Source organism: Manacus candei, unplaced genomic scaffold (assembly GCF_025592945.1).
Source record: "Manacus candei isolate 608988 ecotype Guabito, Panama unplaced genomic scaffold, ASM2559294v1 h1tg000126l, whole genome shotgun sequence".
Lineage (NCBI taxonomy): Eukaryota > Metazoa > Chordata > Aves > Passeriformes > Pipridae > Manacus > Manacus candei.
The window spans coordinates 811,485-828,491 of NW_026138174.1; the positions used below are offsets into that span (position 1 = coordinate 811,485).

Sequence of the window (17,007 nt, forward strand, 5' to 3'; positions counted from 1 at the left end):
GGAAATTATTAACCATTTGTAATGGAGGGTTACTGACACTGAACTTCTGTGTATAAATAATGGTGCAGAAAGTCCAGAGGGATGTGCTTGATTTGTGGAATAAAACAGAGCACCCAGGCTTGTGCAACCTCTGAAATAAATAAATAATCAATGTCTCTCTCCGGGGTGTAATTATTGGCTTGTTGCACACAGGGTCATGAATCTGATTTTTGCAGACGACAGTAGCTTTGGCTAAAACTGGTGAAACAATCACTCCTTCCAACAAAATAGAAGTCAGAGCAGCAGAGAAGTTGATTTCTTTTTAAAACATGTATATTTAGAACTGTAACGCTTACAATTTCATTAAACAATCTTAGTACAATGTGTTTAATCTAACAGTATATTACAGAACAATGTGAAAAATGATTTAATAGCAAACCATGAAAATGGAATTAATAATACCTGCAGTGTCAAAGTCACTAACTTGTTACCTTTTCCAGTCAAGGAATCCCAGCAGTCATTCGCACTAAATGATGCTTTGGGTTTTATCCAGAATAAAATGGTATGATTTCCACAGAGAAAGGGCATTCCTTCACAGAAAGAAGATGCATAATAAGAACATTTTCAGCTAGCAGGTCTACTTTATACATCTATTTAGACTTCTTTTTTTTAAATAAAAAATAATAATTAAAAAAAAAATGTTTAGACCAGTGCAGGGTGCCTATTAATTTTTTCAACTTAATTGCTGTTCTTTTTGGAAAGAGGGTTTGTTTTTTATTTCCCCTTTATAATTTAGCAGAAGCTGAGTTTAGAAAAAAAATAATAACAATGAATTTGTCTAACAAGCAGCTCCTCACTTTAGTTTTACTGACAAGTATTTGACATGGGACAGTTTCCTCTGTGGAGTCTGTTGACAACGCACCATTATAGATCTGCAAGTAGAAAAGGTCATTCTCACATTAAATGCACAAGTTTCAGTATCAGAAGCAGGACATCAGAAGTTGTAATTTTTCCAGTCACAGGTGGTTTTGCAACATTCACAAAAATTACACTTTTTTTTTTTTTACATTTTTTGTATTTACATTTCAGATATAAATAATGAAATTCTTTAAGTTACATGTTTTAACTTTGCTTCACGATTATTCTACATCTGCAAGCTTTCCTATATCAAACCAACATCTTTCTTTCATCATGAATGCAGAAGTCTGGCCTCTAATCAGTAATAATTACACTAAGCCTTTATGACGAAAGGTTGACTGTTCAAGTATCACATCATACTGAAATTTTTGCCCCAATTTAAAAATTGGGGCAGCAAACGAAGCCACTTGGAAATGGTAATAAAAGAAATTAATCTGGGAACTCAATAAGCCAAATAATTTATTATTAAATTCTATCAATATCTTTCTTTGGTAAGAAATATGCAAGAGGATGACCCAGCCCCCACCCCCAAAAAAAAAATCATATAATATGTGACATCACAGTGTCTACTCTGTGAAGGAGAAAGCCTCAGAAAATTAAGGAATTTTGTTCAGTTAAGATTGTTTATAGCAGTAGCTCTTCCATGCATCTAAGTATGGAAATGATGGAAGTTTAATATAAAATTGCAATGGCAGGAATTAACAATGATAAAACAAACAAACAAACTAAAACCAAACCAGTAAAGCAACTGTCACACCAGTGAATGTGCTGTTGGATGCTCTGTTATGTTTCTGGCACAAGTGTGGAAAAGCCTGTAAATTATTACATAAAAATTCAAGATTTGGATAATTATATCATCCAACTCTACATTCTAAAATATGTAGGAAGCATGAAACAAATCTCTCAGCTGCCCGACAGAAAAAAATAAAGAAGTGGTCCAAATACTTGGATTTTTTGCTTTTGTTGCCCTGTGTTTTGATGCAGGATGTGACTGAAGGGAGAAAACCCAGTAGCTTACACAAAACATACTAAAGTGGCAATATAAACTAGCTGACACAAGCTTCACTGTACATTTAAATTGATACAATTGTCTGGTGCTTCCATGGCCAGTACACGTCGAGTGCCATAGGTCTCCTCAGAGTTAATGTTACAACGAAGACTAAATCAGGTCATTTATCCTTTAAAGTGCTTTCATATCCAGTTTCTAATGGGGTTTTTGTGTTCCTTGTTTTCCATACCGAGTTGTCACGTGACATTGACTTCCAGAACGTGGTCGTCCTTGCTGGGAATGACAAGGATTTGCATTCCCGTGCTGCTGTTGAAGACCTGACCCGGAGAGAAGGCTTGGAGCCGGGGCATGGGCAAACCCTTGTGCTCCCCACTGGCTGTGGAGTGCAGGCTGCCTCTGCTCCTGATGCTGCTGCTGTCAGCCTGGTCATCCACGTTCTTGTCCACAGACAGGTTATCATTTTCAATCCAGCTATCTGTTTAAAACAAAAAAACCCCACAGTTTTATTCTACGGACAGATTAAACGACTTAAAGGATAATTTCAGAGCTCAGGCACACTGTCAGTTTACCACCTGTTCAGTTACTGAGCATCTCTGCTGAGGTAACAGTCTGTGCACACTTTTAGGCCAGCACCAGATGTAACAGTGAATTATACTGGTTTATAAGGAAAATTTCAGTAGCATTACTTCACATTTGTCACAGGCCAGAGGGGTGCACACTGGCAGTTCCTGGAGCTCAGCTGACACATGTTGCTTGCACAAGTGAATTCTCACTAAGCTCTGGGATTACTTCACAGTACAGGTAAATACTCTGAATGGCTGTGGCAATTTAAACTCTTCATTTCATCTGGTCCACATGCCACAAATTTTCAGCGGTTCTTTTGTTTCGTACTTAATCCCTTAAAAAACTGGGAAAAAATTTCAAAGCTAATGAAGACACACTAGATGTTTAATTTACAGAAAATGAAACTGCAGGATTAGAGGGTTATCGAATAGTTTTCACTTGATTATAAATTAAGGAAGAGACAACTTCCATGACAGTGACAACTACCTTTCAAACTAATCTTTAAAGGAAATGTAAGAAAACAATGCATTTACTATTCCTCCTCACAGACTGAGGTGGCAACTCAAATTCAAAGTTCCATTAGAGCAACATTTTATAAGTTTTTTCGAATGAGAACTGTTAGTGAGGGTCAGTAACACAGACACCTATGAGTACCTGGCCAATATATTTCTTGCCTTGCTTTTCTCTTTACACAACAACACAGCAGAAGCAGAGTAATTTCTGTAAGTAGCCACATAGTGAAGAGAGCCTTACCAGCATCAAGTTGCATGGAGTGAGCAGAATGGTGAGGGAGGTATTTGAACAATCTGACATCAGGGAAAGGCAGATTTCCAGCAAACAGTGGCATCACTTCCATGTGGACTTTGTGAGTTGCTCGAGGTGCTACAGGCATAGATATCACTCCAGAACTTTTTCCACAGACTGCCCAGTTACTACTGTTGTCAACAACTGCAAGAATTAAGAGCAAACACTATAAGGATCTTCTGTGAAAAATGGAGAGCCCTCACAATAATTTATTTCAGCATTTTAGCAACATCTAAAAGCCCACCAGCTTTTATGCATTAAGAGCTGTGCAAGGTAAGAAAACAGCTCTACACAAAAGGGACTATATTTGGGCCCCAAGCAAGTATTCATCCATTCTGAAGAGCATTTATATTCCACTAGAGGACAGATTAAAGAGAAAAAATAAAATATTCTCAGTCTAGCAAAATGCAAACTGCTTTACCCACAATACAAGAACATCTGCCATATAAAGTGTGGCAGATGCCATTCTCAAGAAAAGAGTACTGGGGAACTTTCAAGAAAAATAGTCTTACCTTCATACATAAGTTTTGTTGTGCAATATCCATCTGATTCTGTTAATGCTTCATCTCTGTCAACCTCTGAGAGGTCAACAAGTCGGGTGATTGACACCTCTAAAGAGCAGAGGGAGCCTGTTTTACAGTACTCTGCCCCCAGTGGTGGGAAAATCTCACTTTTCACATGATACAATGTCTGTCAGGAAGAAAACAGTGCTGTTGTCAAGAAAAAAGGGGTGTTTTACTTGTGTTTAAATTGAACTGGACAACTGATACAACACAAACTTAACTTTTAACATTGACATTTAACAGCCATATCCTGTTAGATCTTTTTAATGCAAGAATCAGTTACAAGTAATGTTCACTTCATTATCTTGCTCAGTTTACAAAAATCGTAGAACACAGAATCCTAGAACAGTTTGGGTTGGAAGGGACCTTTAAGCCCATGTAGTTCCAACCTCCTGCCATGGGCAGGGACACCTTCCACTAGATCAGATAATCAAACCAAATTTGATTCCATCTGTTTTTGATACCAGCAGTTGAGCATACCATTTTTTCCTTCACTTTTGTGCTTTAACTCAGCCTTTCAATGTTCCTGAATGGACACTAATCTTACTATTTAAAATTTTTTTATTAGTTTCTTAGCACCTCCCTTTACAGGAAGAGTCATTCTGAGTAATACAGGAGAACTACTTCAACCCTCTTACCCTCACAGTCCCCCAAATAACAGTGCCCACACCAAAGAGCTAATTTTCAATTCCTACAAAATTAAATTTCTACCAAAACCCCCACTGTTTAACACAGCTAGTTCTCTTTAAAAACTCCAGAAAGGTGCTGATACAGGTGACAGCAAATGCTTGTTACATGCCAGCAGGTAAACAGACACCTAAAATATTGCTCCAATGCCAGTTTGCAATAAGCAGGTAGGAAATGCAGCAACACTGAAGACAGACAAAAGGATTTAACCCAATGAAAGTCTTCTCATGATGCTAATTTTTGCCCAATCATCACAAAGGGTAACATTGAATTTAGAGATGACATTAAATAATGTTGATATAAGCTCCTATTAATGGAATTTTATCTAGCCTATAATATTCCTAGCTGATCAAAGGAATAAAAAGTTCATCCATAAGGGAAAAGGAGAAACATTTAAGATAATGGCCTAGAAAACCCTAAATATTTCATTAGAGGAGCTCATCTCAAGCACTACAAAAAACAACTCAGATGCTTTCAATAGCACAGATTTTTTGGAAATTGCAATTTGCTTTGGAGAGCACAGTCTTAAGATAGCAGGGAAAAAGCAGCTTAGTAATCTACAGAGACTCTCCATGGCTCAAATCCAGGAAGATGAAAACATGAAAAAAATTAAACAAGACCATGAGCAAGTGTTATGGCCCCAACCACATTCCTGTGGCAAGGATATGATTCCACTATATCATACCAGGCTGCAAAAGTATCATTCACAAACTGGTTTTCCAATGATTCTAAGCAAGTATTAATCTCATGATGTAAATAGAACTTTCCTAATACATTTCTTGACTTTCCCTTTCCATATATTAGGAAACCCTTTTCAGTTAAGATATGCTATACTCACAAAAAAATTTTCCACTTGGAATTCATAAGTGAACGGCTTCAGGGTAAGAGACTGTTCTTCAGAGGTAGCTGGACAAAAGCTGACTGAAAACAGGCACTGCAAGGAGAGAGGAAGCTCTTTTGTCCACTTCAATTCCCATACAAAGAATATTGATTGCTTACTGTATATGACCTGAAAGAAAATGTTTAAAGTGTTAGCTCCTTCCTTCCTCTGGAAAACAAGTGGAAATGCACATATATATGTTAGTCTGTTCTGGCATTAATATAGTTTATAAAATTAAATTAAGTAAATCATTAGGGAAATATGCAACCAAAATAACTAGTAGTGATTTTTTTTTTCACAACACACAGCTGTTTAAAAGGAGGGATTTCACTGTCAGAATCGAGTGTTTCAAAAGGGAACAATTCACATTCAAACATGCCCGGAAAATATTTTAATCAAAAGTCAAATTTAATAAATATATTAATATGTCCTTACATACTTTTCCTAGGCACCAAGAATGACCGAGTTAATATGTTCAGACAAGGCTGAAAGAAACTTCATGGTTGCCTAAGAAAGTTGTGGCTGCCCCATCCTGGAGGTGTTCAAGGCCAAGCTGGATGGGGCTCTGAGCAACCTGATCTAGTGGGAGGTTTCCCTGCCCATGGCAGGGCATTGGAACAAGATGATCTTTAAGGTCCCTTCCAACCCAAACCATTCTATGATGCTGTGAACAAGGAACTGTTCTGCAACTCAACTAGTTTACAGCTGTATTTAACTGGAAAACTGTGTCCACCTGATTTTTTTCCTAAAACCTAATGACAAACTGCAGCCATAAGATGAATGTATTAAATGTCAGCGGTGATATTACATTTGTATGGCTGTTGTTCAAGCAGGTATATAGTGCTTTGCATGAGATGAACAAGTTTGAAAACTTATCTAATAATCTTTGCAAGTTTTAGAATTATTCTGAGATCTACAAGTGTCAATGCTCTCCAAAGCATCCTTAAAAATCAGTTTACTCAGAGAACTACAAAGGTCTGACCTAACACAGCTACCAGTCTTAATTATTACAAAATCTATGTGCAGAAGTAGTGCTAACAATTTCACTAAAAGGAACTTTCATCTACTTGTCCTGCCAATATGCTCATAAACCACCAAGTGAATTTTACCTGTTGAGATGCAGGGTTGAGAGGTACCAGCTGCAAATCTCTACAGTCAGCAGAATTTTTTAGGCTGTAGTCTGAAAGCTGGAAACAGAGTTCTGACAAATTCTGAACACAGACTTGCACATATTTCCTGAAAAACGCGACACAGTTTGTTCAGTGAAAGCTGAACCGTTACATTGAGAGAGTCCATGTCCATAAAACAAGGCTGTAAAACACCCTCTTTCACAATAAACAAAAACAGGTAACTACACAGAAACAGCTTAGCTCGGTTCATCTTGTGGTCTTATTTCCAAAACAGCTGAAACCAGAGATTTGTTTTACTGTCGTGAAAGAACACTAGAGGAAATGCACATGCTTCCAGTGGGAAGACAATAAAAGCTCAACTTAAATATATTAAAAAAAAAAAGGCTGCTATAAATATTACTTATGAAACTCCAGCTCCATATTTTATAAGAAGAAAGAAACAATAAATACTTAATGAGTACATTACCGTTTGCCAGCTGACAATAAGGAATGCTTGGCATTAAAAGGGATGCAGAATGTTAATGCAATAATAGTGGAGTAAATCGACCAAGGACAATCAATGGTCACCTAAAGAAAAAAAAAGGGAACAAAGTTCTTATCCATAATGGTATTTGGCATAAAGATTTTGCTTTTCTCCTCCTTTCTAAGCAAAACTTTTCTCACAGTGTCTACATCTAATGCATCCAGAATGGGAAGAAGAAACAAACTAACAAACAAACAAAAAAACATGTTAAAAACTAATCCGAAAAAATATTAGGTTTTTGTTTGCCTGTGAGTGGGATATGAAATATCAAAGCAGCTTTTCCTACAGAAACTCACATACCCAGTTCTGAAGACTGAAAATAAAGGAAGGGGAAATAGGAGAAAGAAGAGGTAAAAGGACACTAACAGTACCACTAGCATCTTGATACAATAACCTGGTAAAGGTCAGTGTCAAATAAATTGCTATAAGATCTATTACTTACATGTCTTTTTAATACTTTAATATATTAAATTCAAGCTCAAAATATTTTAAAAATATTTAACGTATATGTCTTTTAATTTGAAGCAGCACATTTGACTGAAGAATTTCTCCTGAACTGAACGCTGCCATTCTTCCAACTGTAAAGCATATACATTTAACAATGTGTTTTATATGCTGAAAAAAACCCCAGACTTTTGTCACATCACATTTTAGCAACACTGGTCTGTAGCTATTCCTTTCTACCCAGTTCCTCACACACAAGGATGGTCAATTTTAACAGGGAGTAACAATGTGAAAGGTGATGGTTTCAAGATCATTTTGCTGTCAGTTGAACAGTTTATTTCCGTAGTACTTATTTTATTCACCCTTCATAATAAAAATTAAGAGGAAAAGCTACCTCCAACTAAATAATGTGACACTACAGCGTTCAGTGCCTCAGCATGGCATACAGATTCTTTGCAAGTGGAAGAAATACGTTTCCCATGAATCAGAAGTGGGAATTTAAAGACCACCACAACACCTTTTACAAAGTCACAGGTATCCTTCATGCTATATAAACTCTGAGTGTTAGAACATTAAAACTCCGATTGCTAGCCAGGGGAACAGTTGGCAATATATTAAACATGTATCTTAAAGTGTATCTTTCTGCTTATGTTTACAATTTCTTTATATTTATAACATTTGCTATGATTTTTTGCATGTACATCTTTTAGGGGAAAATAAGTTCCATACAAGCAGTTCCCCATAACCACCACTTCTGTTTTGTGAAGTGCTTACCCCTGTGATCCAATAAATTTCAAAATAAAAATGTTAAACTACATCTTACTTTTTGGTCAACAGTAGCCATGCAGTTGTCTCGTTTCTGCTTCTCTTTGTTTTTTCTGTGATTTTCTTTATTTACAGTATTTTCTTTCTCCACTGCAGATTCTGTGGCTGATGGCAAATACATGACTTCTAGTTCAAATTCAATCACATGATACGCAGGAGCCACTGGCAAACTGATGCTTGTGATCTTCTCAGAAGATTGAATCCTTAATGATGATTCTGAGATCTTTTCTATAATTGTGTAGAGTGGGAGAAAACAGAAATAATAGAAAAATATGTGGTGCCATAACCACTTCCTAGCAAGACCCCCACCTTTGCAAAAACAGCAATGAGCAACCATGTTGTAAAACTCCATAGTAACCTCTTCAAATGATATCTCTATATTTATATCTATAATCTGCACATCTTAAATATCTTTATTTAAAGATATTTACTTTACAGGAGTAACATGCTATCCTTTTTAAACAGCCAGAAGGTAACCATGTTCCATGTAGTCCCTTTAATGTTCAAGAAAGAACTAAGAGGACAATTTGATAACAAACTTCAAACCAGCTAAAGAGCTACTTTATGCCATCATATGACATTTACTGAAGTTTTAACAAAGCCCTGCACCTCCTTGGTCTCATAATTTCACTTAAAGCAAACTTGCAACTTATTGAACACACACAGGCATCAGCATTTTTGGTCATCAGCAGCAGTTTCACCATGCCTTCTGCATTTCATCCATGAAAGTAAAATTGTCCAGCTATGTTTGCTGAAAAGTTCATACTACTACTTTGAGGGTGAAAACTTAAGACCTTTCTCGCGTTGAAGTACTCAGCTGCAAGTCCCTAAAACTGTCCTTAATAATGACTATTGAAAAAGACAGTGTCAGTGTTCTTGACACTGTAATAAGCACAGGTTTACTTCAGGATTTCCAGGCTTTTAAAGGTTGTTAATTTTTCCTTCCTTGCTTACCCCTGGTGTTGGAATAGATCACTGCCTTGCTCTCGGGGTGGTACAGGATGGGCATGGCATCCGCGTTGCTGAGCTGCAAAGTGTCCCCGCTCTTCATGCTGTAGTGACCAGTGGTCACTGTGAACTTCACCTTCTGGGGAATGCCAGCCAAAAGGCTGTCTGGAGGAGAAAGCAGAAACTGTTAGCAGATTCCAGTAGATGGTTACAATGCACTGCTAAGGCTCACCAGCAGAGCATTCATCACACATCAGGATAACTTACAAGTGAGGGGTTTTGGTGTTACACATCACATTAAACCCAGCTCAGATACCTCTTGTGGGGAAACCAGTGGTTAAACTTGAGTGGCCAAACCCACTGTATCTTGGATGGCTTAGAAGAGCTGGCTCACATCCTGTGTAGCTCTGGCAGCACAGAGTTCAGTGAAATACAATAACCCCAAAGAATTCAGCAAACATTTTAAGTTCTCCAGGTTGTAGACAGCTTTGTGTTTTTGCACCTGTGATGCCAGTCATACTCACATGTTGTATTTACATAATCGACCTAACAAGAGTGCCAGAATGCACACAGGATCACCACTATCAGTTTCACAGGGCTGGGTAATTTGATTAATGCCCAAATGTCCTTCCATCACCCACACACTGCAAACCCTTTAACTGGAATGACAGCACAAAATGCATATTAACTCCTCAGCTGCCACACTTAATAGCCTGAAAACACAATCACTATTAACTTCCATTTATAAACTTTGATATACAGCAAGTAATGTTCTGCTGTCCCTGAAAGCAATGGATGTATTTAGTATTCATTTTTAAAAAGTTTTTATTATCATCTCTAGTAGAGAATACCAGTTCTTACGTATTTCTTGTAAATACCACAGGGATTGCAGAATCACATTAGGAGGAATTTATTCACAGAAAGGGTGATTAGACATTGGAATGGGCTGCCCAGAGAGGTGGTACCATCCCTGGAGGTGTTTAAGGAAAGACTGGATGTGGCACTTAGTGCCATGGTCTGGCTGACAAGGTGGTGTTCAGTTATAGGTTGGATAATCATCTCAGAGGTCTTTTCCAACCGAATTGACCCTTTGATCACAAACCAACCAAATAATAAGCTCAGTAAAAATATTTAAATATTTAAAAATTTAAATATTCACTTCTAACCAGTGTGGCAGCTCAAATCACACCTGATATTTAAGTGCCACAACTTGTTCAAATTTACCTTCACAAGTGACACTGCATGTCCAGAGCCGAGCACTGGAATGAGTTGTTGAAAAATAGCCATTATTGACAGGACACCACTAATGGATAATTTGAAAAGCAAGAATATATTTTACACTCAAAACCAAGAGTAAGGAAAATCTGAGTAGCACTCGGGCCAGAAAACACTTTAGTCCCACAGGAGGGCAACAGGAATCATCAAAACAACTGCAGCACAGCAGCTGTACCTACCAGTCATGGGCTCCACTTTCAGCTGGGGCTCCTGGGAATACACGTCGTACTGCACAATCGGGTAAATGTGCAGGAGGACAAACTGGACTTTTCCCACTGAAGTGCACAGCTGCCTGAGCGTGTATGTCCCAGGTTCTTTGGCCTTGGAAGAAAACATTGCAATGGATTTTTTTTTCAGTTCAGGAAATACTTCTAGAACAAGCCCTCTGCTAAAGAACAGCTCATTTTTACCAGGTGCTTTGAATTTGTAAAATTAACATGGCAGATTTGTTTTTCTGAGTAAATGAGAAGATTTTCACAAAGGAGCACCTTTTGCCCCATTAAGATACAAGCTCGAGAGTGCTTGCTAATTCAAGAAAAAACAACATAACTAAAAAGTATTGATAATCAGAAAAACTAACATAGCAGCTCTGCTGTCAATTTGTTATTTTGGAGTGCATTTTGTCTTGTTTCTTGGTTGGTTCCCCCTCCCCTCCCCCCAAGTGCAACACATACATGAAAAAATAATTATATTATGAAGTACTTCAATGATACCTGTGCTCATTTGGCTAATTCATAAAAAAGGATCGTAAAATCCTACAGTTCTTATACAAGGCTCACCTTTCAGCTCAAGCTATTGATTTCATACATTCCCCTGAGTGGACGTTCACAAAAAGTAGTGCCTACATATTTAATTCAAAACTCTTCCCTTACCCTGAAAAATGGGATTCAGGATGTTTTTTTTATAATATAAAAAGCACGTCTGTAACATCTGCTAGTACATTTATTCTTGATTCTATTTGCTCTTAGCTACTACTGCTAGGGAATGGGAAGTGTTTTCTTTTTTCATGAGCCACTTTACCAAGTGTATTATGTAAATACCAATGCTGGGTATAATTAAATCTAAATAATAAGTCTAGAAGTTAAAGAGAAAAGCTGTAACAACTTAACATTCAAACCTCACACAGTTATTTACATAGCAAATCCTGACTGAAATTCAGTATTATGCATTTTGACATTAAAGTCACTACATTTTGGCCCTTGAACACTTTATAAACAGAAAAGCATGAGTGAAGTCTTTCATGAGATATACACATACTTTAAATCTTAACATGGGGTGGGAATATTGGTCTAAAGAATTTAGACAATGCCTTCTGATCTCTTTTAAAGCTTGAAAAAAAATACTGGAAGACTGCTATCAGCATAAATAAAGCTGATCATCAGTCTAAGATCTACAGAAAGAATCAAACTCCCTCTGCATCACAGAAGCACAGTCATTCCTGTTTCTGCAGAAGTAGTGCAGTTAAGCATTACTGTAAAAAAATTTAGAAAACAAGCTGTCAGCAGCTTCTGTCCTCTGGCCAGCTATGTAATCCAGTAGAAGTGACACAGTATATTACTACAATGACAAGGGATTTTCAGTAAATATTTCATGAATACTGCAGCTCAGATCCAGAGGAGGTTTCATCGTGTTATCTAGAAATACACTGTTGAAATTATAACGTGCTCAGATTTTCCCTTTGAGGACAGGTAAGTCATGCTTTAAATAACTGTGTTGCAGGATTCACCCTGAGCAGTCTTTCTATGCAAAGCTCTTTTCTTGAACGGAAGGTTGGGAAAATAGGGAAGTTTTAAGTGTAAGGCTGTCCACCTTCCAGTAGCCACCAGATGCATGGCAAAGCCAGACAAATTTAAAGCAGAGCTCTGTCTAGCTTTTCATCCATATCTCTTCTCCTGTTGTTTCAGATCCCACTAAGCCACAAAGCCTGCTCAGAAAAGTCTCTAACAGCTTTCTTCTAGTAATGCTCCTTCATCTGAAATCCTGTTCTACATGCATGTTAATTTATTTTACAGAAAACTATATTTCCAGCCAACGAGGCCTCTGACATGTCCAAATCCCATTAACTTGTCACAATCCTTTGAAAGGTTGAGAAACCTAAAAAATTTAGGTCACTAGGAAGTTCAAATGACATTATTGCCATTCCACGTTGTATCATAAGGGACCTGAGCTCAACTTCCACCTTGAGATACCTGCTACTGCTTTCTGCCCCAGCACTGGGGGAATGGAAAGGCAGAGTATGTGAGCCTATTGAAAGCTTCACTCTAAACAAAGTTCTGTGACAAGATAGAAATTTAAAAAAAAAAAGAAAAAAAAAAGAAATAAAAAAAAAAGAAAAAAGGATAAGTTAAAATCTCAGGTGTGGAGCACCTAAATATGCTAAAAATGCTCAAGAAATCCCCTGTCCAGCTCTGTCTAGTTATCAGTTTTTAGGCATCAGGAGTAAATATGTAGACTCTTATTTCGAAATTTGTTTATAAAAGGACAAAAATGGGACCACGGTTAATTTAAACCAATTAGAAAATGCCAAAGCCAGCAGGCATATGTACCATGTGTGACTGCAAAACACTTTCTCTCTTCACAGCATCCATACTCAACCCAATACAGAGGCTTGATAATGCTCAGAAAATGAAGCAGCTGTGAAAAACCTGTCACATTCCTCACTGGCCCATCTCTTGTTAATCACTCAGATGCTGCACTGAATTTCTCACTCAAATTTTCCCTAAACTGATGTTCACTACTGTAGCATTGGACTCTACAAAATACTTCCCTATGAAGGGTTACAGAGGTGGGCAGGGAAAGTAAAGAAACCCAAAGAACAGAACAAGATGATAATTGAGGCCAGAAGCCCCCACTCCTGGAATGCCAAATGAGTGGTGAAGTCTCACTTTTGAAAACGCTTGGCATCTCACTTCCTAGGACTAAGTCAGCAGGTAAATGCCTTTCCCATTTCATTAAAACAAGCAAACAAACCACAAAGTGCAAGGCCACAGAATGAGGGGCAGTTAGAAAAAAACCAACAAAACAACAAAACCACAAAAACAAGCAAACAACCCAACCCACCACCACAACCACCAGGACTGGTACTCAGGGCCTGCCAACTTCCAATTTACCGTGCAGGTGGCAGTGATGCAATGTGAACAGAAGTGATAAGCACTACTGTCCTTAAATATTTCAGCAATTACTGGGAGTACTTAGCTTGCTGGGGGAAGAATGGGAGGAAACAAGGATTACTCCAAGTATTAAGCTGACTCAGAGTGTATGTGTAAATTGGAAATGGAGGAAGTTTCATATCCAACACTATATGCAGAAGTAGGACTGTAATCTAATTTCTGAGGGTGGCATTTAGAGTGGTGACACTCTATTTTCACATTTGTTCATGCCAATTTAGTCTTCCTATATCAGAGAATCCGCATGTTCTTGTCTTCTCCTTTCCTATGTGAATAAGATGACTAATGGGGGAAATTTTAATTCTAACATCTAAATTCAAACATTTGTAGCTGAGCTTAACTTTGTCACACTTCTTGCAGGCAAGTTTATCACATCTATCAAGTGAAAAAGTATTCTGCCACCCTCTGCAGTGAAGAACAGGCTATCAACCAAATTTAACCACACAATCATTCATTAAAGGTCTAGAAAAAGGACTTCCATCAAAATTTTTAGACATTGTTCTGAATGAGCTCCACAGTGCAGGCAGACTTCGTGAGCTGTACATTATATTATACAGGAATTTATCAGTTTAATTTTTGGCAGCAATCATCGAGACGTTTAAGTTCTGGAAGGCTGACTCAAATTATTTCAAATAGAAGAGTCATCTGTAAATTTCAGCATAAACACAATGGCATCCTTTCAAGGGAGTCTGTGGAATGAAGGTGTAGAACAACAAAAGGAAAGCCATAAGGGGAATGGATCACCCAAGTGTAACAGGAAGCAACACAGGTACCACCTGCCAGCACTAAGCTATTCCTCAGCCAGCATTTTTAGTTCTTCTTTCACGAGTGCTACGTTCACCAAACCATAAAAACATACCTGAATACTGAATGTTATTTTGTTGTCCCCTGGTTCCAGTATTAAGTTGCTGCATTTCAACACGTGAGCCCCATCTTCCAAAGTCACCCCTGAGGGGATGTCCAGCGAGCTGCTGCTCTCTTGCCTTCGCAGGAGCATGTGCACGTTTTTGCAGATAATTCCTGCCGTGTTCAAAGAGTTGTCTGAGGGACTCCTTTCATACATTTCATAAAGCTCCAGTGCTGGCAAGTTGTTTCTTGACAAAGGAAAGCCTGCAATTTCATTTGGAAAGCTGATAACCCCATTGGAAGTTTTGTGCTTCGTGAGCCACTCAGCTGTTTTCCTGTAACTGTTTTTTTCAACGCTGAAGTGAACGTGGATGGCAATCTGATCCACTCGGACAGGGATGGGCATCTGGCTCAGCAAAGTCAACTCAATGGACAACTTTCCACCCACGTGGACAACAGCATTTGGAGGGTCAAAATGTAGAGTTTTCAGTTGTGCGAAGGAGTGCATAGGCAATATAACCTTCTGACCTGGAAAGATGAAAAAAAGGAATGTTATTATTCTGCAGTGCTGCTGGAGCTCAGCAAATCTTTTCTCTCAAAAAATTTAACCCCTAGAATTAAGTGGATCAACATTTCACAATGAATCATTTCACAACAAATCAATACTTTAGTATTTTTTATCTTGCGTGATAAGGTGCTGAGATTTGTTTTCTAACAGTTACTTACACTACAGCTTCAGCTGTTAAAAAGAAATAAACTAAGAGAGATTGTCCAAGCAGAAGTTGAACATTTCACTACTATGGAAAGTGTTCTAGATGAACAGGGTAGCATAAAGTGACAAACTTCCCAGAGCATAAAAATCAAGACCAAGTATAAGTTCAAGAAACTATAAATCAGGCTGGTGCCTTGAGCCAGCAGCTTTACCACACAAGGAGTTTTCATTCTCTTTTCTACATTCCAAAACCAACACTAAGGCAGTACCAAATCTTTATGAAGAAGCAAGTCTAAAAGAACATATTACTTGTGGTAGATCCATTCATCAAGAAAAATGTCTGCATAAAAATGAACAGTCTTTATATCTACAGGAGGAATTCTGTATGAATTTGAATTATGATTAATATCTGGCAACAAGATATTACTGAAGCAGCATGAAGAATAAATAGAAGACAAAAGCAATAAGTTGGACAAAGCAATAAGCTGCAAGTGGATGGGTACAGATCTAACATCCAAATCCCAGAGGTATCATCACAGACCTGCCACCTGCATGCCAGCAGTGAGAGAGAAATGTAAGTCAGCAATTGAAATAACCCAACACACAATGAATTAAAAGCTGTCAAATCAAAAAACATGACTGAAGGAAAACAAAGACTTTGTAGTACTCAGGATGAAAATGTTAATTACTCTTTCATCTTTGACTACTCTTAATTATCACAGTTTTGTAAATGTTTTGGAGATGGCATGTAAAGAACCACGTTGGTCCAGAAGTTACACACAAGGTGATGAACCCAGTCAGAAAAAGCCTCCCAATCTACTTTCAGGGAACAATCAGATCAGAGCAGCTTAAGTTTTAAGTATTTAAGAAGCAGACTTACCTTGGTTCTCTACTTGCTGATTGGCAAAATCTAGTATTTCTTGGCAAAAGCTTTTGCGTTCATCTTCTGTTAAGTGATTATCACCAGCTAACAGGCTGCTTGTTTGAAGATAACTAACAAAGTTAAGGAAACATGAGGTACAAACCTACAACAATGACAAATTTGACTGAAAACAAGACAATTCAAGTACTGCTTTTCTAATCTTTAAAGACAAGACCTGATGTTAGCATCACCAAACTCTTCCACTAGGAGAGAATCAATGGAAGATTTACTATCATCTGAGAGCATTGCAGAATCTCAATATTACATTTGCAGACCTACTAAAAATATGATCCATTATTAACCTGTGCAACCTTCTCCCATCTAAAACAATTAGTGAGCATAGAAAATTCATTATTTGACTATTATAAATGCTGCATGCAAGTTAAAGACCCAGTGTCGTGCATTACATTGTCCAACACAGCACTAAATAACCTGAGTATTCGATTTTACTCCAGTTTACTTGGCTGAGAATCTGCCAGCTGTTTTAGCATCACTTACCATAACTAAGTCGTAAGACATTCTTTAAAATTTTAAGTGCCAGGGATACAAATGATCACTTAAATATTTAGCTAAGAATGCAATATTACTGGCTCAGATTCCTTAAGAGCATTTGCACCGAAGCAGAAAAATTTAAGAGTGTTTAAAAGTGATGTAAGAATTTGCAAAGGAGGCCGATATGTATAATGTCTGTCTAGTTCTAAAAACACCCAAACAAACAAAAACCCAGCACAACAGAACAAACCCCAAAATACACTCTGTGGTATCTGCTGAGCTAAAGACAAATTTGACAACTCTCTAGAGCCTAGAGTTT

At 37.7% G+C, this 17,007-nt stretch overlaps 1 protein-coding gene across 1 annotated transcript in view; it reads right to left on the reverse strand.

Annotated features, from left to right (window-relative positions):
* Positions 1–294: 294 nt before the first annotated feature.
* TRAPPC10 (trafficking protein particle complex subunit 10) overlaps positions 295–17,007 on the reverse strand; it is a 42,329-nt gene continuing 25,616 nt past the window's right edge. Inside the window, exons 13-23 of the mRNA XM_051770889.1 lie at positions 16,155–16,267; positions 14,576–15,090; positions 10,729–10,870; positions 9,281–9,439; positions 8,325–8,554; positions 7,001–7,101; positions 6,514–6,640; positions 5,363–5,533; positions 3,787–3,964; positions 3,224–3,418; positions 295–2,381 (exon numbers count right to left, since the gene is read on the reverse strand). Of these exons, the coding sequence (XP_051626849.1) occupies positions 2,143–2,381; positions 3,224–3,418; positions 3,787–3,964; positions 5,363–5,533; positions 6,514–6,640; positions 7,001–7,101; positions 8,325–8,554; positions 9,281–9,439; positions 10,729–10,870; positions 14,576–15,090; positions 16,155–16,267 (2,170 nt within the window). The 3' untranslated portion in view covers positions 295–2,142. The remainder of the gene's footprint in view (positions 2,382–3,223; positions 3,419–3,786; positions 3,965–5,362; positions 5,534–6,513; positions 6,641–7,000; positions 7,102–8,324; positions 8,555–9,280; positions 9,440–10,728; positions 10,871–14,575; positions 15,091–16,154; positions 16,268–17,007) is intronic.